We start from the raw sequence: 25,360 nt of genomic DNA, 5'->3' as shown, positions 1-25,360 counted from the left end.
CGGTGGATGACTGGGATAAGGCTTGTACCACGCACATGCAATGTGATGGATTAGACAGCAGGATTGGGTTGATCTGAGATTGCCAGTATAAACTCATATTTCTAAGGCTTTTCATGTTCCAACTTGACTTTAGCAAATGAAATATTGAAATCTATGTTGCCTTGCTTTAAAGGAAGAATTCTGAGTAAATTAGCTTTTTCACTGTCTCACCAAGAGCTTGATGATAGATACAAATCTCATGTCTGTGTGTTAATTACAGACCTTGAATCAGGATGCGTTTAACCTAGCTTAGCATAATGACAGCTCTTGACATTTCCTGTTTACATGATGTGTTTTGTTTTGATAGCTCGAACATGAACCGAGCTATTGGAGCTATTTTTTGTCGAAAAGTGTTGCCAGACATGGTCAACAATAGTTTGTCTATACAGTCCACCAAACCTGACTACAGACCCGTTTCCACTAAGGAAGTTCCTGGTAAAATTTAGGAGGCGGGACCTTTACAGGAACGTCCTCTCGCCCAGTCCTCTATGCCGGTGTGTCTCCATAGCAGAGTAGGACCGTGATAGGACCCACCGAACTCTGACCGTACAAAACTACAAGAAAACGACAACGAGGTGGTAAACACGGAAGGAGCTGAGGTGGTTGTTGCGTCTCTGGTTTGTGTGTTTGTGTACATGGTGGACGCTATGAACTTTTTTCCGGTAGTGTAGACGCTTTCTACTACTGTTGTACTTCTGCTGGGTTTTAAAAATGAAGCTTATTTTGGCACTTTCTGTTGACGCCTCGTCCCGCTTTGAGTATACCCAATCAGCACAGAGTAAACCTCAAGCCCCACCCAGGAGGTTTTCGTGGCCGATCGGAGTACCTATCCCAAGTCAGGGACTGGGGTAGGTACAGATTCCCACGGGGGAGGTTCTTGCTATGGAGACACGCGCCAACGGTCATGGCCCCGTAAAATTACCCCGAAGTTCCTGGAAACGTTCCATTTTTATATTTTTGTTAATGTCTAGGTTAAACTAACAAGACCAAATATCTTAATAAGTGAGCTTTAGCGGTGCTGGTAGGCATTTTTATCTACTAGCTAGGCTAACTGTTTCTCCTAGCTTCCAGTCTTTATGCTAAACTAAATTAAGATAATCCTTACTCCAGCAACAAAGGCATGGTCAAAGACATTGGTATTACCTTCTCATTCTTAAAGATGTGGATCCACTCTAATGATTTCAATATTGTGGTTTTCAACATAGTTTTCTGTGTTAGTGTCCCATTTTTGTAAAAGCTGCCTAATTTTTGAAACCAATACTGCTTTTAATTTGGATGGATTATATGGTTTTGTTTGACTCAAATGTCAAATTTAAAGACATTAAACATGTACAGGTTATCAGCTGTGTCAATACAAATGTATCAGAGTCCAGTAGCTTCCATCTAGTAGCTGAATATCATGGCTGAGTGTCCAGTCTTCCAACAACCAGCAACCAACTCTCAACCTCAGCTAGTGACGAACCGAGTGAAGAACAACAGGACAGTAGGAGCTTTATACTTTACTGGTTACACTCTTTAACTATTATAGTAGTATCTCTCCTTTTTGCTTTATTTGTTAAAGAGGGTGGGCACTAGGCTACTGTTCATGAAATGTGAGTTTAGCCTTGCTGGCTAATGATGCTAATACTACCCATGTCTCTCAAAGGGAGTCGAAGCAGAAGTCAACCAACATGACAAACAGACCCTAACCAGATGCAAAATGGAAATTTATTGACATTAAATATCTTAATACAGTAAATGTCCACCAAATGACAGCAACCATGACCATCATCGTAAATGTGACTACATGTGTATTAAGCTTATATTCACTAAAACCATGAGAAACTGTTGAGGTTCCCTAATTCTGAAACCCCAAGGGGTTGTTCAACTCACACAGCAATTAATCCTTAAACTAAAATTAGGGCATGAAATTGGAGTTATGATGTCTTGGAAGGACACTATGTTTAGACAAAACCCCTCCGGCCCACTGTGTAAGGTACACTATTGTGAAGGAATGGGAAATATACTTTTTACACTTTCTTTGAGAGGAATTAGATGGGTAAATCTCATTGTATGATAGGTATGCAGTCTAGGTTAGCATAAAGATGTGAAAACAAGGAAATGGTTAGCCTTGCTATGTCCAGATAGATAGATAGATAGATAGATAGATAGATAGATAGATAGATAGATAGATAGATAGATAGATAGATAGATAGATAGATAGATAGATAGATAGATACTTTATTGACCCTTCACAGGAAATTACTTGGTTACAGTAGCTACATCCACAGTCAGGGAGGTGGGACAAGTAAAGGGGACAGGGAGTTTATGGAGTGTTTGGCGGACTGAGAGCCGGGTGTGGAAAAGCACTGTCCAGCTCGCTTTGTTGTCCCTGTCCACTCATATCGTCCACCATCCCTTTGGACAACGAGCCTACCAACACCACTAAAGTACAATAATAAACCCAATAATAAATGAGCATTCAAGGGTTATCTATCCACCAGTGCCTTTGTCTACAGTGTTGGTTCTAGTCGGTACTGTACAGACATGGTGGTACCAAACCTGGCAACCTCACTGTGATGACAAGCCATCAGTAAGCTGAGCACAGCACATAACCAGTCTGCTGTTTTCTCTGCAGTCTTTATGCGAAGCTAGTCAAACCATCTCCTGGCTGCAACTCTGTACTATGAGACATAATATAAATAAGACAGTAGGTAGTAGCATATTTCCCAAAATATTGAAGTATTTCTTATAGGGAATACTGCAGCCGCGTCAAAACATTGGAAGATCACAAATTGCACCAGCAGCAGAGCAGACACACAGTCTATAAGAGTATACAGCATGTTTCCATAAAGAACAGTCAGTTTCATCTCAGACTGACCTGCCTCCCTGCCTGCTGCTTCTGTTAAATCTCTAATAGGAGGAAATGGCTTGTGGTGAGGAGAGGATCCAGCCCTTCTGTGGGAGTTTAATTCAATCACAGCTCCGGTCAAAAATGAATTAAAACTCTCATTAAGCCCCCCTCTCAACCCCCCCTCTGTGTTCCAGAAAGTAAGCTTGGCTGGTAAGGCTCACAAAGTAGAGATTGGGGTGTTACATAGAGGCATCAGTCGGCTCTGCAGTTATCTGCGTGTGAGTCAGCCCCATCAGTCACTAACTCCCATCATTTTGTTATTTTAATTTGCAGTGCTCGCGCTCACCCACACAGTGAGCCCGATGAACCCGCTTCACAGATGATCCAAACAGCGGTAATGTGGATGTCGTGTTGTTGTTTAATCTGAGCGAGTCCCAGTTTGACAAAATTGAGACCGCAGTGCTCCCTGCCTAGACTTTCATATCTGGCTGAGCACAATGAGGATAATACACTGCGATCCGCATCATAGGGCCATTGACCTTTCCACAGTACACTGTAACTAACCACTTTGGACTGCGGCCATTTATTATATGGAGCAGAGCAGCAGAACGTGTTGTTTTTTTGTCAGGGAGACGAAGAGTAACCTGTGTGTATTGTAACCCCACAGGAAAACATCTCTGTGCCTCTGACCACTAAAGTGTTTGTGCTGTGGGACCAATTCAGCCTCTCTATGTTGCTTCTGAGCAGCAGCTTACATCATCACTGGAGTCACACTAAACACATTGTTAGATCTATTGTAAGGACGCAATGGCTCTGACACTCACATTTAAGCTCATTCAAGCACGCAAGTTATTCTCTCTGGATTTAAGAAAATAAAAGATGTGAACAAGTTTAATTTTCACACATCATTTTATGCAAGACTTTTATTTCAATTCTCTTCAACATTGAAATATGACATGAAAGATGTAAGGTAGTTTACTCATAAAAGGTCTAATGACGATAAAAGCAGCAATACAGTCTGTGAAGTGAAACCAAATATTTAGTCCTCTTTATTAACTGGCTAGAAGCCTTTATACATAGGGGAAATGCTTCTTTTCTGCAGTGTGCAGGTACCTTCAATGGTAAAACGTGAGCTCCCCCTGCTGTTAAAAAAGGTGCATAACACCTCCTTTGTGCTGCCTTCAGGTGCTCATAATAATAAATGGACAAAAGAAAGAAGGAGTGGATGTTAGGAATTTACCTAAGTACATTTTAGTATTGTAATGTAGTGCAATTTTGAGGTACTTATATACATATATGCATCTAGATTTATTACTGCTATTTTTATATCCTCTTTTTTATCCATAGTGTTTTTTTATGTGTCTCATTGTATGTTGTTTTATGTTTGTCTATTGCTGTTTTTATGTGCAGTAGCCACAGGGGGCACACAATTTCATTGTACTGCTGTGCAATGACAATAAAGGCATTGAACTGAATTGAATACATAATAAGATAATGCTTACTTTTAATGCTTGTACAACTTGTTGCTGATACTTCCAGACTTTTACTTAAATAAAGGTCTAAATGTACTACAGTTTTAAGGTACTTGTACTATACTGAGGTAGCCTATATGCCCTTTAACATACTACAATATACTACAACACTACACCAAATACCATACTTTTACTTCAAAACATTTTTTCACTGCACTGATATAAAGAATTTACATGCAAAACATATGACCAGTTTATAAAATATGATGCATTATCACATATAGTAAGAAAAAAATTAGTAATTCAAGAAGATGAAATCAATCTTTGACTGCATCATTGAATACTGCTTACATGTTAATGCATTATAGTTATAACACTCTGAAAGAGACCGTTCTGACGAGTACTTTTACTTAGCTTTTGTTGCTTCTCTATTTATGTATTTTCTTGTATGTACTATTTTATGTATTTAATTCAGGGCTTTACCTTGTAATACGGTATTTTTTACACTGTGGTCTTGCTATTTTCACCTCTACAAAAGGATCTGAATACATATTTCACCACTCACTGCATGTAGGTGGTTCCGAGCATGGCATCGGAATAAACAACTGATGATAAAATAGCTATCATCAAAATGTTGTATAATAATCTTTTTTGCTTTAATACTTGTTTTGATATTATTTTTGACACATGGTGCACATATAGTATTATAATAGTAGCATAAATCCTGCAGCATCATGATTCATATAAACAGTGGTCATTTAAGTTCACCATATTAAACACTGTAAGCTCACTATTAATGAGATTTTTTATACTATTAAAAAATCTATTCACAGGAAGGTGATGGCAATCAAATTCCAAATATTAAGACAAACAAATAAGACAATAAAATAAGAATAAAAGCTTAGTCATAAGAACCAAAAATGGATTATATAAAAAAGTGGCGTGTCCTTAATGTGAATATGGGGACATCACATCTAAATAAAGCTGAATTTAAAACTATTGGGGAAACTTTTGTTACTTTGTTACTGTGACTTAAGTGTTCCCTTGTCCCTCCTTTCTTTCACATTTTCGGGGATTTTACACAGTTATTTCATGACCCTTGTTTGTGTGTTCTAGGTACTTCCCATACGACTCCTAATTTAGACTCCATCATATCCAAACCTTTTCTCAAATTACCATTGCAGTCTATTGACTAAGCTTTAATAACTGATCAATTTAATGTTCCATTATTTCTGATCCTGACCTAGATTTAAAAATTAAAAATATGACACGAGGCCTTTATTAACTTTGATATCCTTCTCTCCATTAGAGATTAATCCATTCTTGCACATTGTGGTTACACTCATATAATACTTTATTGTAATATTTGATAATATCTTACCATACTGACATAGGAAGTCAAACACAAGCCGAACAAAACTTTTCAACAAAATACTGAGGATTCTTCTTCTGGAGAAGCTGTAGGCAGTCCTGAGTGGCAATGAAAGGAAATTTAGCCAAATATGGAACTAAAAAAAATCATGTGCTGCATGCATTTGTAAAAACCTTGCTTGCAGGATCGACAGCCTATCACAGTTTCCTCTATATTTATCAGATTCTTATAGGAAAGAAGCTCAATTGATTAATAGAAAATATAAGGGTTTCTTACAGAGGTAATTGAATTTTTCTTTATTGTGTTATGTTTTCCTTTCTTTTGTAATATTTTTGTATTCTTTTGGGCCTACTATTTAATTACTCTCTTCTTTTAGATTTGTATTGTACTAGGTCGATTTATCGCTTTCCATGGGAATGACATCTGTGTTTGTGGTAGAGCATTGACTGGTCATGTTATATGTTATTATTTGTGTGTGTGTGTGTGTGTGTGTGTGTGTGTGTGTGTGTGTGTGTGTGTGTGTGTGTGTGTGTGTGTTTGTGTGTGTGTGTGTGTGTGTGTGTGTGTGTGTGTGTGTTAATAAGATATTCCTTTATTAGACCCACAATGGGGAAATTTGCATTAATAAAGCAAGTGGACAGTAAAATAGAACAGAATAGCAACAATAAGAAAAAAAACAAAACCAATACATAATAAGTACAAAAACAATAGGAACAATAATACTCTTATTGCACAGATTAAAGTACATGTATGGTGTTGTAGTGGGTTCACTATGGAAATAATACTAACCCCCCGCCAAAAAATAAGTCCGCATTGACAACTTGTACATGTGAATACTTCAAGTGACACACAAAGGTCAGGGTTGAACGCAAAGCTCCCACTTTTGGAGAGGTCATGAAGGCAGCGCAGTATAGTGAATGATGCGCTGCTGCAGCTGAGTCGTGCTGCATACACGTGTAGAGTCAATGTGTGGATGGATGAGTGTGTTCATACACAGTAGCTCAAGGTGTCTGCTTACTATCTGGCCTTAGAAAACTATCCTGTAAGCTGTTTCGTCGGTGAGAAAGCGTTTTAAGAGGAAGAACTATTTTGGTGAGTTGAACTGTAACGCTGTTATGAGATAGTTAGTGAGCTAGCAAACACTGTTACATTAGCTATAAGCTAGTAACAATGAACACATACGGCTTCCGGCAAAAAAAAAATCAAAATAAAATGAATTTGCTGGAAAGTAGCAGTGTATCATAATAACTTATTATGTTTCAGCAGTCCTCTGGTAACTTTAAAAAGAGTTTATAATACTGTCTGCAACTTCAGGATATTTGTTTCACATAAAATATAATGAAAAGTTAACGTGGCTTTTACTTTGAATGTAATATTGTAATGTAATGTCGCTAGCTTGAAAATGGAGAGCATGTTAGCACCTTTATATTTAAACCCAGCAGTATGACTGCTTCAGTCAGCCAATCATGTGTCTGTTTCTCCCCCAGCAGTCTGTAAAAGGGACAGTTTGATATTTAATGTCGTACACTAGTTTTCTACCGAACAGTTAGCCTGATGCTAACTGTACTGGCCATGCTACTTTTTTATCCTGTTTCCTTTGAGCATGGCGGTAACCCTGACGGGCGGGTTTGCTAGTTTGTCGAGTTCTCACTTAACGGAACTTGGAAAATTCCCACCCGCTCGGGCCGCGCTGTGTGTGTAACCAAGCGCGCTGAATGTACCACGCTTTGTGACTAGTTGCGGGAAGTATGTAAAATGTTCAAACCGCTTTTACTAATACTTGATCAATCTGGTGACCGTCGAGATACAGTACAAGTGATTTTAAGCGGTAAACGTTCAGTTTATTTAGCCTTAACAAACCACGTTCATAACAAGTAGGACATGAAACTTTAACCATAGTTAAAGTTAATCAAATGGCTAAACTGTCTTTACAGAAATAGCCCAGATTAAGTAGCTGCTGCCAAATATGTGAATTAGATGTATTAATCTCAAAAGCATTTTTTATGTGCATTCTGTATTCAACATACCTTTCTACCAAAGAAAATGTGATATAATGTTGTTTATGTTCCCTTTAAGTTTTTTGATATTTTTCATATAAACAATAAAAGATGATGTGTTTGTTAATATTATCATTATTTAGAGAAAAAAGTCTCAAATCTATGCACATTCAATAGATTATTGCCGGAGCTTACATCCACATCATGATGTGGCCTGGTAGATGGACTTTGCTCTGTTGTCATGGAGATGGGCCAGTTGCTTAAATTGGGGTTTATGTGTTGGGGAAAGAGGGGTAGATCACGACTATTGATCAAGGCCATAAGATGTGAGGCTGAAAGCTCCAGAAGTAAAATGTTAGTTTCTATTGATTTTTTTTTTTTAAAGGAACAGTACAATGATGTTTTCTTTTGTGTGGTCTGCTGTTTGATTTGAATCTGTCGTCTTTCTCCAGACACCAGAGCACAATGATGAAGTATGTCCTTGTAACTGGAGGGGTCATCTCCGGTATTGGCAAGGGCATCATTGCCAGCAGCGTGGGCACGCTCCTGAAGTCATGCGGCTTAAACGTGACCGCCATCAAGATCGACCCTTACATCAACATCGACGCTGGCACATTTTCTCCCTATGAGCATGGTACGTTAGTGGAAATGATGAATTTAATGGTTTGACCATTTTATAATTAAACAGTTACGTGTACTGATTGTGTCATGCCTGTGTGATCCAGGTGAAGTGTTCGTGCTGGACGACGGGGGCGAGGTGGATTTGGATCTGGGGAACTACGAGCGCTTCCTGGACATCCGGCTGACCAAAGACAACAACCTGACCACCGGCAAGATCTATCAGTCTGTCATCAACAAGGAGAGGAGAGGAGACTACCTGGGAAAGACCGTGCAGGGTAAACATCTGCTGCTTAAGTTTGGAAGCGAGTTTCTCCCCAAAGATATAACCATTAACCGATAATCTTGTCTTTTTGTATTCCAGTGGTGCCGCACATCACAGATGCCATCCAGGAATGGGTGGTGAAACAGGCCAGAGTCCCCGTTGACGACGACGATGTGGAACCTCAAGTTTGCGTCATAGAGGTGAGCCTGAGATTTTTAAAGAATGGTTCCGATTTTATTCCGTCTGTTCCTCTCTGGATTATCTGCTGTGTCGAAGGCTGCCCTCATCCAGTATATGTGTCATGTTTGCAGTTAGGAGGCACCGTGGGAGACATCGAGAGCATGCCGTTCATCGAGGCCTTCAGGCAGTTCCAGTTTAAAGTGAAGAGAGAGAACTTCTGTAACATCCATGTCAGCTTGATACCACAGGTAAGAGAGCGATGCCTCCAGGCCTCCCTGAGTTCTTATTTGAGGAATTTTAGTTGCAACATGTTCTGACTGACTGCAACACACTTATATACACACTGGAATACATTTTAAAAAATCATATCAGATGTTTCATATTTCAATGAATAAAACAGAATCTGAAATAAAGACATTTTAGAGTAGTTGTGCTGACCAGTGAAGGAGCACGAGGCAGGTGAGAACATGTAAACCAACATGTGACTGCTTACAGGCTCCACAGGATCATGTGTGAGGACTGAGGCATGAGCAAGTATGCAGTGAATGCTGTCACATTGTAGGAACAATTTGTTTAAATATATAATAACATTCCAAACATACAGAGGTGCCCTCTTAGAATCTGCTGCTTTGTTTACTTGGCATGTGGTGTGATTACAGGAAGTCCTGGTACACTAGTTGGTAGTTTTTGTGAACTACCTCTGGATGTTTTACACTTATACATTCAGAGAGTCAACAAATCCAAAGTGAATTTATAGTGCAGCATTGTACAGTCTGACTGCAGTTGGAATGAAGGACATCGGGAAGCAAAAGAAATGCCATGTTGAGGAGATGATACAGCCTGATAGATAACAATTGGTATTAAGAAAGAGTTTTTTTTTTTTTTTTTTTTTTTAATCTCTCATATTGATGTAACATCTGATATTTAGGTCAGCCGGTCTGAATGATCTGTCCAGTTCTAGGAAAGAACTTGACTAAATAAGAGTTTTTGCAGCAAACTTTGTTTAAACTGTCTGGAAAATGTAATATTTTAAAGATTGATAATCCCATCAGTGCTGTCTGTTTGAGTTCCCTTCAAATTCTGACTTGATTTGAACATTTCCACATGTAAGTTTAATGACAATGCAACCATGCACCCTGAATGTGATATGTAGATGAACCGTTTCTCAATCATGCCGGATTATCAGAGGAACATGTTTATTTCTTGTATTTAGATCTTAGTGTCTATTTTTGTCTCCTTTTATCACATGTCAGATGTTGCAGATGTTCAGATAGTAGTTTCAGTCACTTTAAAGTATGTGTTGTCTCCATCAGCCCAGTGCAACAGGAGAGCAGAAGACCAAACCAACACAGAACAGCGTCAGAGAGCTCAGAGGACTGGGTCTGTCCCCTGATCTGGTGAGTCCAGCTTTCTGTCCACCTGTGTTTCCTCTAATGTGACTTTATGCATTTTAGGTCAGGGTATCACTCACAGACCGACAGTCACAGTGTAAATAATTAAACTGTGATTCTCATTTGATTTACTCACTCTGTTCTTAACACAGGGTGAACATAATGGTGTGAATCACTGAAACTGAATGACTGAAATCAATACGTTGTGACATCATCGAGTTAGTTTGCTTTTCTTCAACCCCTCCTGTCATCTTCCTGTCAAACTTTTGTCCTCCCGACCGAAAATTGACCCGGTCTGGTTTGACTGTTTATAAAGATAAGGTATAAATTACACCTTTTGTAGTCAACTTCATTCCAACTTATTACTACAAGTTTTACATATATTTTTTGAAATTGTGGTCAGTAGGCCTCACGTAAATGAAAGTTTACCTCATTTTTGAATTAACGCCTGTTGTCCTCTCAGGTCAAAATTGACCTGAGGACAATAGGAGGGTTAATAAACACTGACAGGGTCAAACACTGTTCAACAGCTCAATGAAAAAGCTAAATCAGTAACAGAACCAGTAAGAATCTTGTCAAAAGGTGTGACAATATCATTACATTCCTTAATTACAAAGATTTTAAGACATAAGAGCTAAAGAAACAAACTGTGACTACATTTCTAAATATTATTGAGGACAAAAAAGCTTTACTAAAATTCAAAAACTTCGTGAAAAGTTGACTAAGTATAACTAAAACTCTGTGTTTTGTTGTCAGGACTAAATCTACAAACAGTTGACAGAGCAGACACTAAACAGGATGTCACATTCACCTCTCTTACCCAGTTTAACCTAATCTCTGCTTACAGATCATGTGCCGCTGTTCCACCGCTCTGGAGAACTCCGTCAAAGAAAAGATCTCCATGTTCTGCCACGTAGAACCCCAACAGGTACGCCGTTTAGACAGAGCCATGTTCGTTGTGTCATCTCAGTAGAAGCAGAGCAGTTGGCACTCACTCACCCGTCTCATCGCAGGTCATCTGCGTCCACGACGTGTCGTCCATCTACAGAGTGCCGCTACTGCTGGAGGACCAGGGCGTGGTGGGCTACCTCAGCAAGAGACTCAACATGCCCATAGAGACCAGACCCAGGAGGATGCTGACTAAATGGAAGGAGATGTCTGACAGGTCAGTAGGTCAACACAGAGTTAAACAGCGATGAATAATGTGATTGGAAGTGAAGCTTTATTTTCAAATGATGCACTAACACACACACACTGTCTCCACAGGTCAGACAGACTGTTAGAACACTGCTCTATAGCTCTGGTTGGGAAGTACACCAAGTTCTCTGACTCCTATGCTTCTGTCATCAAGGCACTGGAGCACTCAGCTCTGGCCATTAGTCACAAATTGGAGGTTAAGGTATGTATATAAACAGCTGACATGAGCTCATTATTTATCAGGCTGTGTTCATTTATGGTGCTGCAGTTGTTTTGTACAGACACAAAGAGACAAAAGGAGTTTTATGGAGAATAAAAGAGCTCGAGAGCTACTTTCTCACCTCTACACATGACCTAATGCAACAAAGCAAAGTGTCAGGAAGTTACAAAACTTGTCAGCTGCAGCCCTCTCCTAACTCTGCCGTTCAAAAAAGGGTTCAGATGGGGTTCAGCACTGAGTTTGAAGCATCCTGACTCTGTTGCTGTTGATGCAGCAGCAGAGCACTCATTCAGATTGAGGAGTGACAGGAAGAAACATTCTCTGAAGGTGAACCACTCTGAGACAACCCTGCCTTCGTATAGAGCCCCTGCTGTGTCGAGCTGAACGTTGTAAATAATGTAGTGCTTTTTATTGATTGATAAATAATGTAAAGAGCCATTTAGCTGCCGAACAGTGGTTGCTTCATGCTGTCTCCAGCCTGTAGCATCCGCTAGCACAAGTATGCTACAGGAACAGCAGCTCACACATGACCACACCCAACCAAGGTGATCAGACAGAAGTGAAACCGACTTAAACTATTTACCTCACAGAGGTCAATGCTTTCACTTTATATTAGATTATATTATTTTTAATCATTACATTAAATATGGAGCAAAATAAATAAGCAAGAGTACATTTTAAGACTTCAAACTCATGGGAGCCCCCCTTTAATGAATAAACTTATGAATTGACACCAACCATTTTTGCTTTATCAAGTATTAAAGGTATCAATTCCATATATAACTATTACAAAGTTATTCGCATTTATTTATCTTTGTTTTTTTGACACAAAACAACAAAAATTATGCTATCTGATTAGAAACACCCTGCAGATGTTAGCTCTCCAGCTAATCAGATGGCTAGTCGCGACCACTCCCGAGCACGCACACACACACACACACACACACAGCAAAAACATAATTTCCTCAACAACGAAGCAGAAAACAAACTCCATAGCAAAAGCAGAACATAACTTAACCCTTTAGTTTTTTTTCTGTTGGTAGTCCAAAGGAGGTAATAAGTACACATTTCACAACACACAACACACTACATACAAGCTTAACATCAGCAGGTGTCGCTATTGAGAAGGAATTTCAGATTTCTACATACAGAACCTTTTTGCGTTATTTAAACAGAAGCGTGTAAAGTCCGATTGTGTTTCACAGTGGGACAATATTTTACCAATGGGCCCAGTCCAACACAGAAATTGGTTTCTTATCAGTTCATTAAAATTAGTGTTGGTGCTTGTTTACTGGACTAATCCATCTGCCATCTAAACATTTGCTCTCTGTTCATCAGTATATAGACTCGGCGGATTTGGAGCCAAGCACTCTGCAGGACGAGCCGGTGAAATACCACGAGGCCTGGCAGAAGCTCTGCAGCGCTGAGTGAGTTCTACATGGGTACAGAGAAGAGCTTTAATACAATCTGGATGTTAAAGCAGTACTTTGATCAACACGTGTTTCCCCTGTCCTCAGTGGCATCCTGGTTCCTGGAGGTTTCGGCGTCCGAGGAACCGAAGGAAAGATTCATGCCATCAACTGGGCGAGAAAACAGAAAAAACCTTTTCTAGGTACAGAAATAGCACCATGACAACCATGATCACACTGTGTTTAACTTCATGTCATTTACATATTATTATTATTATGTATTGATATGACTGGCAGCATCAGTTGATTGGTGTTCATGTCTCTACAGGTGTGTGTCTTGGAATGCAGTTAGCTGTGTGTGAATTTGCCAGAAACGCAATCGGCTGGAAAGGTAATATTAATTATCCCATGTAGTAAATAAATGTATACTGATACTTTGTTGAATTAGAGCTTCTGAATATTCTTTTGATAATCTTTTTATAACAATCCCTGACAAGGTGAAGAAATTGAGCAGGAAAGTTCATTCTTGACCTTTGGGAATTGTAGACAATATCTTCACTGTAGGTCTACTTGCTTGTGTTTCTGGTGCTTTCTGATCAATGCTGTGAGATGGGGAAAAAGCTAACAAGTGGACCAAGAGTTAACTGTATTTTGTCAACCTCAGAAGAAAGTAGCTTGCCTCTGAATCAGAATGGACTGAGGACATTCTAGTGTGGCTTACACTTCCCAAAGACATCCTAAACCTCTAATAAACTACGAGTGGTCATAGAAAAAAAAGACAAAACAGAACCTGCCTGAGAATCATCAAATAATTCAGTTCTCTTCAGTATCAAAGTAATCCAGTGATAGTCGTCTGTACATCCACAGTTGCGTTGCAAACAGGAACCACTAATGACCACTTTTAATGGCACCAATTAGCCAAAATGTACACACATCTAGTCTAAAAGCAGGGCTCAAAAGAGAATAGTAGGATCACCTGTAGCTGACATTACAACAGCTTTTATGGGGTCTTTCTCTCTGGATGGTTTTGTTTCTGTTGGTTCCCCGATAGGCCTTATTGATGGTGTTTGCATGTGTCCATCTATGAGTTATTAAAAACATATTTGACTTCATTTTCACACTAATATCTCACTTAGCTGATAAAATGCGGTAGAAGGTAAAAGCTCAAATAGAAGAACGTCGCTCTGAAAATAATTAACAGGAGGAAGCATGTTTGTTTAACAGCAGGTAATTACAGCTATAATTATTACTGGGGTGGAAGAGAGAAATCACACATTCATGCTCTGAACTGGATCTGAACCTGTCTGTCTGCCTTCCAAATGGTTGGTAGCAATATTTAATGATTACATACTAACATAATTGATGGCATGTCTTTGCCTTTTTTTCCCTCTCACTTAGATGCCAACTCCACTGAATTCGACCCGGAATCAAAGCATCCTGTGGTAAGCTTTCTGACATATACAAAACGATTAAGGTACATGAGTTAAAATGTGTATTAAATTGATATTGTGTGATTGAACCCTGCGCAGGTGATCGATATGCCAGAACACAACCCCGGGCAGATGGGTGGCACCATGAGGCTCGGGAAGAGACGGACCATCTTCAAGACGGAGAGCAGCGTACTGCGTAAGAACATTTAAAAGAATTCACTTTGAACCGGTCGTTGGATCTGTTGCCTCCTTCCTTCCTCCCTCCCTGTGCTCACAGCTGTTCTGTATTCCAGGCAAGCTTTATGGAGATGCAGAGTATGTGGATGAAAGACACAGACATCGCTTTGAGGTACGTTCTCTCACTGTATCAGCAGCATAAACCACGACAGGAGTGGGTGTCTTTTTTTTTTATGCCTCTGAGCCGACAACAGAGGCATAAAAGGTTGTCTGTACATACATCCCATTCTCAGGAACACTTTGGGGGAATTTCTTCAGATTTGGCACAAACGTCATTTTAGACTCATGGATAAACTGATAAGATCTTGGTGGTCAAAGGTCAACCTCTGTGACCTCGTAATGTTCTGCGAAAAAGACTTTTCTGGCCAGTACTCAACCTCATAACTCAGGAACAGAAGGTCAGATTGTGACCATATGACACAGATCTTCACCTCTTGGCAGGAACATCCATATCTGAAGCATCGACTACTGTCATAACTACAACTCTTTGTTCTATCGGGATCAGATTTATAGGCCGAGCTTGTGAACATGTACAAGGAAAATCCACTTCATACATTTTTTTATTAAATTCCTTCAAAGTCTTCACTAGAGTCTGGACAGACATAAACCAACATAAAGTGCAACTAGACTGGTTGATGAAGGCATACAACTGTGAAGTGGTACTTCTAGTCTGACTGTATGTTGTCTTTGTCAAGGTCAATCCTGAGCTGAAGGGTAACTTTGAAGAGAAGGGCTTCCGCTTCGTAGGTCAAGATGTTGAAGGGGAAAGAATGGAGGTCATAGAGCTGGACGGTAAGACTTTTTATCACATGGATAACATTTTTATTCACGTCTTAAAGCTCAAGAATTCTACTAGAAGTTTTTTCATGCTCTGTTTTCAGATCATCCATATTTTGTCGGAGTGCAGTACCACCCCGAGTTCACCTCTCGCCCCATTAAGCCATCACCCCCTTATCTTGGTTTGCTGCTGGCTTCTGCTGGGAAGCTCCAGAGTTACTTACAGAAAGGCTGCCGTCTGTCTCCACGGTAAACAGGCAGCATCAGATAACATGTTAATAAAGTATACAGTGTGTTTTTAGTCACATCTGGTTCAACTTTTATGTGCCTTTGGGGAAATGGGTCTTGCAAGCTGGTAAAAACACATTACTGAGTGTTACATTTTGTCTTTGACACAGGGACACATACAGTGATCGCAGCGGCAGCAGCACTCCAGACTCTGAGATAGAGTTAAAATTACCTTCCATCTCAAATGAATGACGGGGAGGTATAGAAGGATATTTTTACAATTTCACTGCATGTCTCACTTTCAATAAGTACCATTTTCCCCATTCCATAGTGTTGTAGACAATTCTGGAGTTGAGACTTGACTGTTCAAGGCTGATTTTTCTAAAATAAAGACAACTGAAGTTCCAGTCCTGAATGAACTTAAACATTTCATCTCTACTGTCTGAAAATTCACACTGAGGCCTCAGGAAGTCACTTGACTGCCTCTGATGCCAAAACCTGGTCCACCTTGACTGTTGTGGCCTTATTGTAAATAAGTACTGCTACATGGAGCTAAAACTGTTTCAGCTTGAGCAAAAACATGTCTAGTTTTCTTTCAAAATGTGACTAATAAAAAAAATTCCAATAAATCATTTTCTCATCATTTCTTTTTATTACACAGTCACAATACATTTCATACTTTAGGATTGCAAAATGAACACGTCTCAGAAGTGATAGTCACTTCTATAGCAGAAGATTTTCATGCTTCCTAATTAACTGATGTTGGCAGGGGTACGGCCCTCATCAGTTCAGCCAGACTTGGACTCCAACATGTCACCAGACCTGAAATATGAGGAAAATAAAGATTTAGTATAATTCAAAAGCACTCAGAAGATGCAAATGTAGGCCTGATCTCAGTCCCATATCCGCGAGTTTCATCCAAACAGTCCTCATTGTGTTAAGTGGTCATCATGGATCAGTTTCTTGTAAAGCCATTTGACTGTTGTATTTACGTACCATCACAAGCCAGCAATGTAGAGAACCCATACAGCCCCACAGTCAGACTCGAGAACCTGGGCAGATTGATACCTACAAGATAGAGATTATATTAGATTCATTAAACAGATCTGCTATACTAAAATGACTGTAGGATAGGCGAGTGACCGCTGATGGCAGAGAAGGCCAAAGCAGTCAAAGACTACCCCATTATCTTGCATGCACTTGGAGAACCTAGAGCTACGAATAAGCTCCGGTCCTTAGGATAGCATGCTGTAGTACTGACTCACAATTAAAATATTTACCTTGACATAAGTCGTCCTCATCCAGTCACTTCTAGTTCAGCCATAAGGATCACCTAATGGGAGCAAACATATCTTAGTTTACTAGGATTCTTTTGTTACATCCTTTAACAATTTTAGCAAATGTGGCTCAGTTATATAAATGTCTCAATCAAGCATGTCAGTGAGGGCAAGTTTGTAATCACAGCCAAGAATGTATGGATTAAAAAAAAAAAATGGTTCACGAAGTTACCTTCATGTGATGTGATCCATGTAATCTTCTGGTCATCCGGCTTCAGCATTAACCAAACACCTGCAGCAAGATAAAAGTACATTAAGACATCACTTCTATAGGCCTGGTCAATCATTAAGTTTTGTCTGAGTGTCCTTCCCCCAAAATGTTGCTGGAACAGTTATTTTCAAACTGAACAGCGACCGTCGGTGAAAGGGTTCAATTTTAGCAAATGTGGCTCAGTTATATAAATGTCTCAATCAAGCATGTCAGTGAGGGCAAGTTTGTAATCACAGCCAAGAATGTATGGATTAAAAGATGTGGTTCACGATGTTACCTTCATGTGATGTGATCCATGTAATCTTCTGGTCATCCGGCTTCAGCATTAACCAGACACCTGCAGAAAAATAAAAGTACATTAAGACATCACTTCTATAGGCCTGGTCAATCATTAACCCTTTAAGTTTTGTCTGAGTGTCCTTCCCCAAAATGTTGCTGAAACAGTTATTTTCGAACTGAACAGCGACCGTCGGTGAAAGTGTTCATCTCGGCATCCTGTTGACCGTTCACTGCTACGTGAGAGCACAAACGGCTTCGATAGGTGCCTGTGTGTAGAAATCAGCAGTGTGAAGTTTACACTTACATTTGCTCTACAATGATGTCCATGGCCTAGAGGATAGACTGCACTCCGGATTGCTGATGGCTTCTGCAAGAGAAAAGTGAGGTAAGTAATGCATGTTTTACAGAGCTGTACGAGTCATTAGGTACTAGGAAATAAGTTTAAAATAAACTTTCTACACACTAGACATCTAAAGCCATTTTTTTCAATGAAGGCTTGACAGAGATTGTGCCACGTGGTTCATGAGCATTTAGCTAACGTTAGCCTAGCTAAGACACACCAAAAAGTAACTGCAACGGAACTACAAAACGTGAGCGCGCAATGTGGGTTAATTACACTAGTGTTAAATTGGTATTACTATTCTTAAAGTGTTACTTAAACCCGCGTGACTACAGTAGCACTAAATAGCAAACGCTAGCTTAAGTTGGCGCGGTTAACCAACAACGTGGCTTGAATAATAATACCTTCCAGTCTTTAAGAGACATAAAGCAAAGTGTAACAAACTCTTACAAAAGTACAACATAGTTTCGGGTTAAAATACAAGAGAAATTGAAGTCTCACCAGAGCTCTATGTCAGCTTCACCCCTTTCTCGTTGAAGACTTGAATGCGAAGAGACGGAAAGGAGGGTCTCACGCTGTTATATACGCTGGCGCTGGAGCAGCAGCCCGCTGATTGGCCCGCAGAGCTCACGCGGACCAGTTGCACCACGGGACGTGTAGTTCTACAGGCGTTTTAGAAAGCGACGTTGGTTTATTGTCACTTAGATAGCTTAAAACAAACACAAACAGAGATATTGACCGCGCTCAGCTTTACATGGCGAAAGACAGGAACGTGTGAAGTCATAAATATACTGTAGATTCATTCAGCAGGCTTTGGCTTTACTTTAACTATAAAACCTACTTCAGAACCACGGACAGCAACCTGCTTCCTGACGCTTTGTGGCTTCCAGATAACCACAGTGCAGAGTTTGTGAACCGTTGCGAAATATTGCCCTCACATAGCTGTGTCGACTTAATAAAAAGTAGTGCTAGAATTTCACACAGTCTCGGTAAAAGCCTCCTTGTGAAAGCTACTAATTAACGTTGACATTCCTACTGGAGAAATAAGCAGCTGACTTGTGTGTAATAGAGGTTATACAGCACTTTAAATCCCACTAAAGCTTATCTCTGACTCTTTCATACAATTGTTTCATTCACGGCTGCAGCAGGTTTTATAGTAGTGGTATCTGGTGTAGTAGAGCATAGGTAAATCTATCACATGAGTGCTGCGGTCGCTCTTTGCTCCAACAGCAGTGGCAGCAGCAGCAGCAGCAGCAACAACGGGAGCTTCATGTAAACACGCCACGCACAGGGCTTTGTTTCACACACACACTCACACACACACACACACACGCTCTCCGCTGGTATCCCCTATTCTAGTCATGCCATGGATATTTTGTGGCAATATCAGTTCAGGATCATTCTACTCGGGGATTCAACAGTGGGGAAGTCGTCGTTGCTGAAGCGCTTCACGGATGGAATTTACAGCGATGTGGCGGATCCGACGGTCGGGGTGGATTTTTACGCCCGCTCGCTTGATATCGAGCCCGGGGTGAAAATCAAGCTTCAGCTGTGGGACACCGCTGGTCAGGAACGATTCAGGTATGAAACAAAGGAAAGGTTGCTGTTATAAAATTAAAAAACATGTCGAATGTGATGAATTTAAACATAATCATCATTCTCAACCGACTGTATTTGAAATTCTGAAATCTAAATTATTGAGAGGCCTCACTTCGATGTCGTGCCTGGCTGCTATTTTGTATATAAACGCCTTTTGAAATGAAACACAAGCCGTTTCCTCTCTCATTGTGATGTAATGAAGTGAGTGCAGACAGTAGAGAAAAAGGTCAGGAGAAGATTAGGCTTTATAGGCCTCGATCTTACAGTATTGATGCTCTGGCCCGTGTAAAAACACTAGCCTATAAATTGAGTTGCATCATTGCATTCATTCATGGATGATGGGCAGCCTCGTCATATTTAGGCCCCACTTTGACTCCCTATATATTCACAGCCTCCACAGGCTCCAGGACAACACTAGGATGACAAATCTAATTCCAAATATTGTTTTCCCTCTTTTTTCTGCATTTGTTTTTACCCTGTTGCATGTTCTGTCTCATGTACCTCTGCTGTCATGGTTAATTTCCTTTCAAGCACTCCTCTGTGTGGAGAAGCAGCTCAGCTTTTAGATCTGCTTTCGCTTTTGAAGCTTGAGCTTCAGAGGGTGTTTTCCTTCAGGCTTCACCACAGTCGAGTCTTTCACTTCTGAGTTAACGGCCTGATTATGACAAGCTTTTGTGAAATCAGTCAGTAATTTCAACATGTGTGTAAATGGGTCTGTGCAAGGCTAGGCCAAAGCAGGCAATGACCCTACCGCCCTACATGTTTAGGGGCACCAGATGACCTCATGTTTACTATCTTTAGTAATGTTTGTGGTAATTTGATTCATTTCAATTCTGTTTCATTATTCATCACCAGCAAGGTAATGTAATCTGCACCACTAAACCACAATATTAAGGGAAGGGATGAAGACATAAAGGCAGCGTCTGCATTTTTGACTCATTTTAAGCAATTGTCTTTTTAATGACCAATTTCATGATGCATATGCCTAAATATATTTAAATCCGCTTACACAAAGTGACACAGCAAACCTGACAGGGTGGGTAATAGTTAGATTTGGGGCATCCGGGCAAAATATAACGAAGCCGCTGTTTGCCATCTGCAGTGTGCACTGTACATGGATGCAGGGTAGAGAAAATATACACAATTCTACTTTACGATGTGGACATCCAAACATTAAAAATATTTAAACCTGGCAGTCATTTAGAGTAAGTACTGTTGCTGTAAGTATTGTGAAGGAGAATGTGGGGTCTTATCAGAGCTGTATTGAGAGTCACAAACATGAGGTAATATGACTCAACTTGGACATTCTTTTACATGAGACTTTGCTCTTTAAAGACCTGACATGAGACATCAATTAAAAACATTCAACATTCACCTCCCAGAACAATATAAATCAATAGGATACAGGCAGATGAGCCTTGCATGGTCCCACACCCTAAATATTTAATTGGCAAGTTGCTTATGAAGCTTTGAGACTTGACTGGAATTGTGATCTGTCAAGAATGACTTGCACTTGCCTCAACTGATTTGATGCTTGACTAGCGAGGTTGACATGAGACTTTTTTTGCATCACTTGAGGCTTGTCTGAGGACTTGCTTTGAAAAGTCTTTGGGCTTGACTTGGACTTTCACATACTTATAAACAGCTGAAGCTTAGTTAGTTTCAGTTTCAGGATAGTAGAAAACCTTTGCTGGTCATTCTTCTTCATTAAAACTTCTGAAATGTTCAGAAATGCTTTGTCAGGATCATCTTTGCCATGAGTTACTAACATGTCATCAATCTTTCTGCCCACCAGGTCCATCACAACATCATACTACCGTAACTCTGTGGGGGGGCTGCTAGTGTTCGATCTCACCAATCGCAAGACCTTTGACCATGTGAAGGAGTGGCACAAGGAGGTGAGTGAGCACATCCTGCCTCACCACATGGTCTACATCCTCATCGGCCACAAGAGCGACCTCAACAAGGACCGTAAGGTGAGCCGGGACGATGCGGAGCAGCTCGCGGCCGAGTTGGGCATCCGCTACGTGGAGACGTCGGCCAAGTGCAACAGCAACGTGGACCGGGCCTTCGAGCTGCTGACCAAGGACATCTACGAGCTGATGAAGATGGGGGAGATCGTCACCCGCGACGGCTGGGACGGGGTGAAGAGCGGCCTCACCGCCAAGGTCCTCTACCCTGCTGACGACGAAGAGGAACTAGCTGCCGCGACCGCCGAAAAGGGCTGCCACTGCTGACTCAGAATGCTCCGTGTCCGAAAACACTGTCCCGTCCCACCAACAGCTCACCTCGTCAAAACCAAGTCACTCAGGCTCAGCACCCAAGATATCACCGTCCATCACTTCCTCACCCTGTGCTTCGTGCCCTCTAACGTGCGCAGCTTCTACTGACAACCACGATTCTTATCTAACAGGGAGGGCCAGTGTACATCCTGATGTGTATCTTATAAGCAAGTTGTATCTATAAATCCATGAGGTGTAGCATGAGCCGAGCTGTTTTGGGTCTCGTCAGGTTCAGGAAACGCAGAAAGCATGCAGAGGTGATCAGGCTTTGACGCATAGAGTGCAGCCAATAATACTCCTTTTCACAGCTGTGGAGTCAACGGACTACATAGCATATACTGAAGATACTTGGACTATGACTTAACGTGGTCTGGCATCACTTCCATTTCATACGGCACTATTGTGGGTTTCTACCTGTCAAAGTTTGTGCAATGCTTTGCCTAATTTTTTCTTTGTGACTGTAATATTGTAAATAATAGTGAAATCTATAGATGAAAGCTAAAAGGTCACTGAAAGCTACGTCATTGAACAGACACAGTGCACTCAACATTAAGTGTCACTATATTAAATCAATGTGCTCCTGCTACTGTAAGCTGTCGTGTGCACTCTCGCCAAACTGACTTTCTGGTCAAATTTGTGAACAGATGATTAATGTTTTTGTTTAAAAAAAAAAAGAAAAAAAGATATAGATTATATCTAGTTAAGATGTATACATAATGATAGGCCATAATTAGGTTAGGCGATCCGATTTAAGTTATTTGTATTAAGACATCAAGTGTTGGATATTCACCTCTCAGTTATCAGACCTTTAATGACATCGTCAGCATTAGTGATGATGTGTTTGCTTAGCGGCAAAGATGAGTTTGAGTTTCATCTGCAGCTGTTTGTAGGTCAGTCAAACAGCTGTTTCTTTTATCAAATGTCAAACCATGAAAATAATATTCCATTCAGGCCCGAGCTGATGGTGGATGCCAACTCTGGTTTCCAAAAAGAACATGGCATCCCCGAGGTTTCATAGAAACTGGTTCCTGATGTCATATCAACAGGGTAACATAAACCACATACATTAATTAGCTTAGTTTTAACACGGATGTTACAGTCAGTTCATTGAACATGATATATAGCAATGGCACCCCCATATTTCCAGTTTACATAGTTCCTTCCATAGCAATTATATCGATGAAAAAATCAAGACCCTTAAAGAATAATCAAACATTTGGGATTTTTCTTTCTTTTCAAGAGTGAGATGAGACGATCGGTGCAGAGCTAACTCAACATTCAGTTATGTAATGTTGACATATCCTTTTTTCAGATTTAGCAGCTTGTGACACCAATAATAAAGCAGCTCACAACGGAGCCTGTCAGCTTCCTGTTCTGAGCAGTGAGCTGCATTTATGACGCATGCATGTCTGCACACACAACTTCCTAGTAGTAACTACCTTTAACGTGGAGGAGGACCATGTATGCTTTCGAGTCTCCGGAGGCTTTTGACTGCAGACGTTAATAATCTGCTGTTTACATTTAGCCTGGGAGAACTTGCACCGCTCGCTCACCTTCCACCAGCTTCTCACCAGAACACCTGTTCACACACACTGCTAACAGTAACCCGCCGATTATGCATTTTCATTTCAGTTTAAAGGCAAATGCAGCTTTGTGTTTTGGGTAGGAATGTATAGGAAAACATTTGCACCATCCCTTTATTTGTTATTTTTTCAGTACAGATTCAGAAGAAACGGTATTCTTCCTGATATAGCAAGGTTTAATTACAGTTTTCCATATGTTTTCTGTTTGTTTGACAATCAGATGTTAGCATTTCATGTTCTTGGTGCAGATGAGGTCTTCATCATAGGGGTGCTACATCTTGAAATCTAGCTTTGAATTGAGAAACATCCCAAGTCACCATTTGACAGCCAGTCTTGACTTTGTTACTTCGACTACCTTTCTCACGTTTGTCACATCTGAACAGGGTTCAATTCTATAATATTGTTTGAATTTCTATGTTAATACTGTGCTGTTAGACAACCGTTCTCCAACCGTGATTCCGCATGACTCCCATTCCTGAGCACTGCACATTTGAAGGGACCCTCGCACCGCTCCGTGTGAAGACAGCAGCCTCGCAGCATCGGAGTGCACTGCTTTAGATGAAAGGACAACACTGGAAAGACAAAAAGAAGAAGAAGAAGAAATTTGAAAGCCGGACTCAATGGGAAGAAATAATCTCATCAACCATTAGTAAACGCCTCTATATTCATCATATGGTAAAAATGTGAAATACATTAACAGCAGCATTTGTAATCTTTAAGACTGTGTAGATGCATAAACAGTGACCGTCCTGAGTAATAATTATTATAATGATGGTGGTCAGGTCATAAAGCAAACTTAAGTCTCCATCCAGCCTCTCTGTTGCTCTAATCTTAAAGGAGTAGTTCAACATTTTCGGTAATTTGTTAATTAGCTTTCTTTCCGATAGTGAGATGTGAGGATCAATACCACTCTAACAGGAGATTGATATCGATCTCGTCTAGCTCTCAGAAAGAAAGCCAATAAAAAAAAGTCCCAAAATGTGGAACTACGCCTTGAATGGTGTGCTTCATGTTGTCCTCTGGTGTATACAGCTCTAGAATGATCAAACCAATGCTCTGATAGAGCTTTTATACCAGAAAACATCAACAGCTGTAATGTAAGGCCTGCAAGACGGTACTTAGCACAAGACTGTACAGCTTCTAAGCCCCATTGTCACATTTCACAGCTTTATTGAATAGATGTTATTTATTTTATATATTGTGTATAAGGGATTCGCCTTTTATTTTATGTGATTTTATTGATTGGTTACAAAAAAATAAATAGATGTCCAATGAAAAGGTGTTTGGTTTGACTTTTTTTAGACTAAGGTTTGGCGGCCTCTTCTGGCAGATTGAAGGAGGATCATTATGACCTAGATTAGTTGTTTTTATTTATTTACGGTGATCAAGTTAAAGATTTTGAGATGTCCCTTTTATTACAGGGACCATACCAAGTGTTCCACGTATGCCACCTTTCCCCCAAAACATGTCACATTAGTCCAGGTTATATGTAGCATATAGATGTTAGATGTAATATATAGAGAGGGAGATATTGTTACAATTAGGTGCCATTGGTGGGAAAAAGAAAATTAAAAGTGTTTTATTTTCGTAATGACAGCTTCAGCTCTGAGGTCACCACATAGACAGTACACTGTAAATTATTACCAGGAATTTAACCATACAAGATAACCATACTATTTCACAAGAACTAACACACCATTGTTGCTTTACAAGGTTTAGTCTGAATTTCCTATATTGATATTCTAATGTAACATGAGATTAAAAACAAATAAAAAAAGGTTTTAACATGAACCCCACAACATGTGTTTAGGGTCATACAGCCTGATACTTAGACTAAGTGATCATTTAGACACAATATCTTTAAATTTGACAACAAATGTACAATTTAATTCAAATATAATGGAATAATTAGGTATTTCTCCTCACAAATGTATTTTTAAAAAATCTAAATATCTTGTATATGACCCATTGTCTGTTTTTCATTTTCATAATTGAAATAGATGAACTATGTAGAGATGATTGACAGAGTGCAGCCAAATGTAAAGAATGAATGAATGATAGACG

The 25,360-nt window shown here is 40.1% G+C and overlaps 2 protein-coding genes, 1 long non-coding RNA gene and 4 other non-coding genes across 8 annotated transcripts; 2 read left to right on the top strand and 5 right to left on the bottom strand.

Annotated features, from left to right (window-relative positions):
- The first annotated feature begins 6,518 nt into the window (after window positions 1-6,518).
- ctps1a (CTP synthase 1a) lies at window positions 6,519-16,274 on the top strand. Its single transcript, XM_062436619.1, has 18 exons — window positions 6,519-6,808; window positions 8,166-8,347; window positions 8,439-8,609; window positions 8,696-8,796; window positions 8,908-9,024; window positions 10,090-10,173; window positions 11,015-11,095; window positions 11,181-11,332; window positions 11,434-11,566; window positions 12,923-13,011; window positions 13,102-13,196; window positions 13,322-13,384; window positions 14,392-14,435; window positions 14,523-14,619; window positions 14,717-14,772; window positions 15,356-15,452; window positions 15,542-15,686; window positions 15,836-16,274. Exons 2-18 carry the CDS (start codon window positions 8,179-8,181, stop codon window positions 15,915-15,917), a joined length of 1,776 nt encoding a protein of 591 aa, XP_062292603.1. The 5' UTR covers window positions 6,519-6,808; window positions 8,166-8,178; the 3' UTR covers window positions 15,918-16,274.
- Window positions 16,275-16,297: 23 nt separating this feature from the next.
- On the bottom strand, window positions 16,298-18,451 carry LOC133997064 (uncharacterized). 2 transcript variants are annotated; one of them, XR_009927239.1, is made up of 7 exons: window positions 18,334-18,451; window positions 17,797-17,859; window positions 17,491-17,550; window positions 17,175-17,234; window positions 16,946-16,998; window positions 16,662-16,733; window positions 16,298-16,487 (listed from the first exon to the last, which is right to left on the bottom strand). It is a non-coding gene; the product is annotated as an uncharacterized LOC133997064 (long non-coding RNA). The 2 variants fall into 2 exon arrangements; XR_009927240.1 differs by lacking the exon at window positions 17,491-17,550.
- On the bottom strand, window positions 16,551-16,625 carry LOC133997105 (small nucleolar RNA SNORD99). Its single transcript, XR_009927258.1, has one exon. It is a non-coding gene; the product is annotated as a small nucleolar RNA SNORD99 (small nucleolar RNA).
- On the bottom strand, window positions 16,787-16,916 carry LOC133997094 (small nucleolar RNA SNORA44). Its single transcript, XR_009927248.1, has one exon. It is a non-coding gene; the product is annotated as a small nucleolar RNA SNORA44 (small nucleolar RNA).
- On the bottom strand, window positions 17,302-17,397 carry LOC133997107 (small nucleolar RNA SNORA16B/SNORA16A family). Its single transcript, XR_009927260.1, has one exon. It is a non-coding gene; the product is annotated as a small nucleolar RNA SNORA16B/SNORA16A family (small nucleolar RNA).
- Window positions 17,626-17,762, bottom strand: LOC133997106 (small nucleolar RNA SNORA16B/SNORA16A family). Its single transcript, XR_009927259.1, has one exon. It is a non-coding gene; the product is annotated as a small nucleolar RNA SNORA16B/SNORA16A family (small nucleolar RNA).
- A 620-nt stretch (window positions 18,452-19,071) lies between the features above and the next one.
- Window positions 19,072-24,652, top strand: rab42a (RAB42, member RAS oncogene family a). Its single transcript, XM_062436620.1, has 2 exons — window positions 19,072-19,413; window positions 21,227-24,652. The coding sequence occupies exons 1-2, from the start codon at window positions 19,199-19,201 to the stop codon at window positions 21,666-21,668; spliced, it is 657 nt and encodes a 218-aa protein (XP_062292604.1). The 5' UTR covers window positions 19,072-19,198; the 3' UTR covers window positions 21,669-24,652.
- Window positions 24,653-25,360: the final 708 nt, after the last annotated feature.

Source organism: Scomber scombrus, chromosome 16 (genome assembly GCF_963691925.1).
Source record: "Scomber scombrus chromosome 16, fScoSco1.1, whole genome shotgun sequence".
NCBI classification, from domain to species: Eukaryota; Metazoa; Chordata; class Actinopteri; order Scombriformes; family Scombridae; genus Scomber; species Scomber scombrus.
Note: the sequence above shows the minus strand (reverse complement) of the source record. Positions and strands in the feature narration are given on the sequence as shown.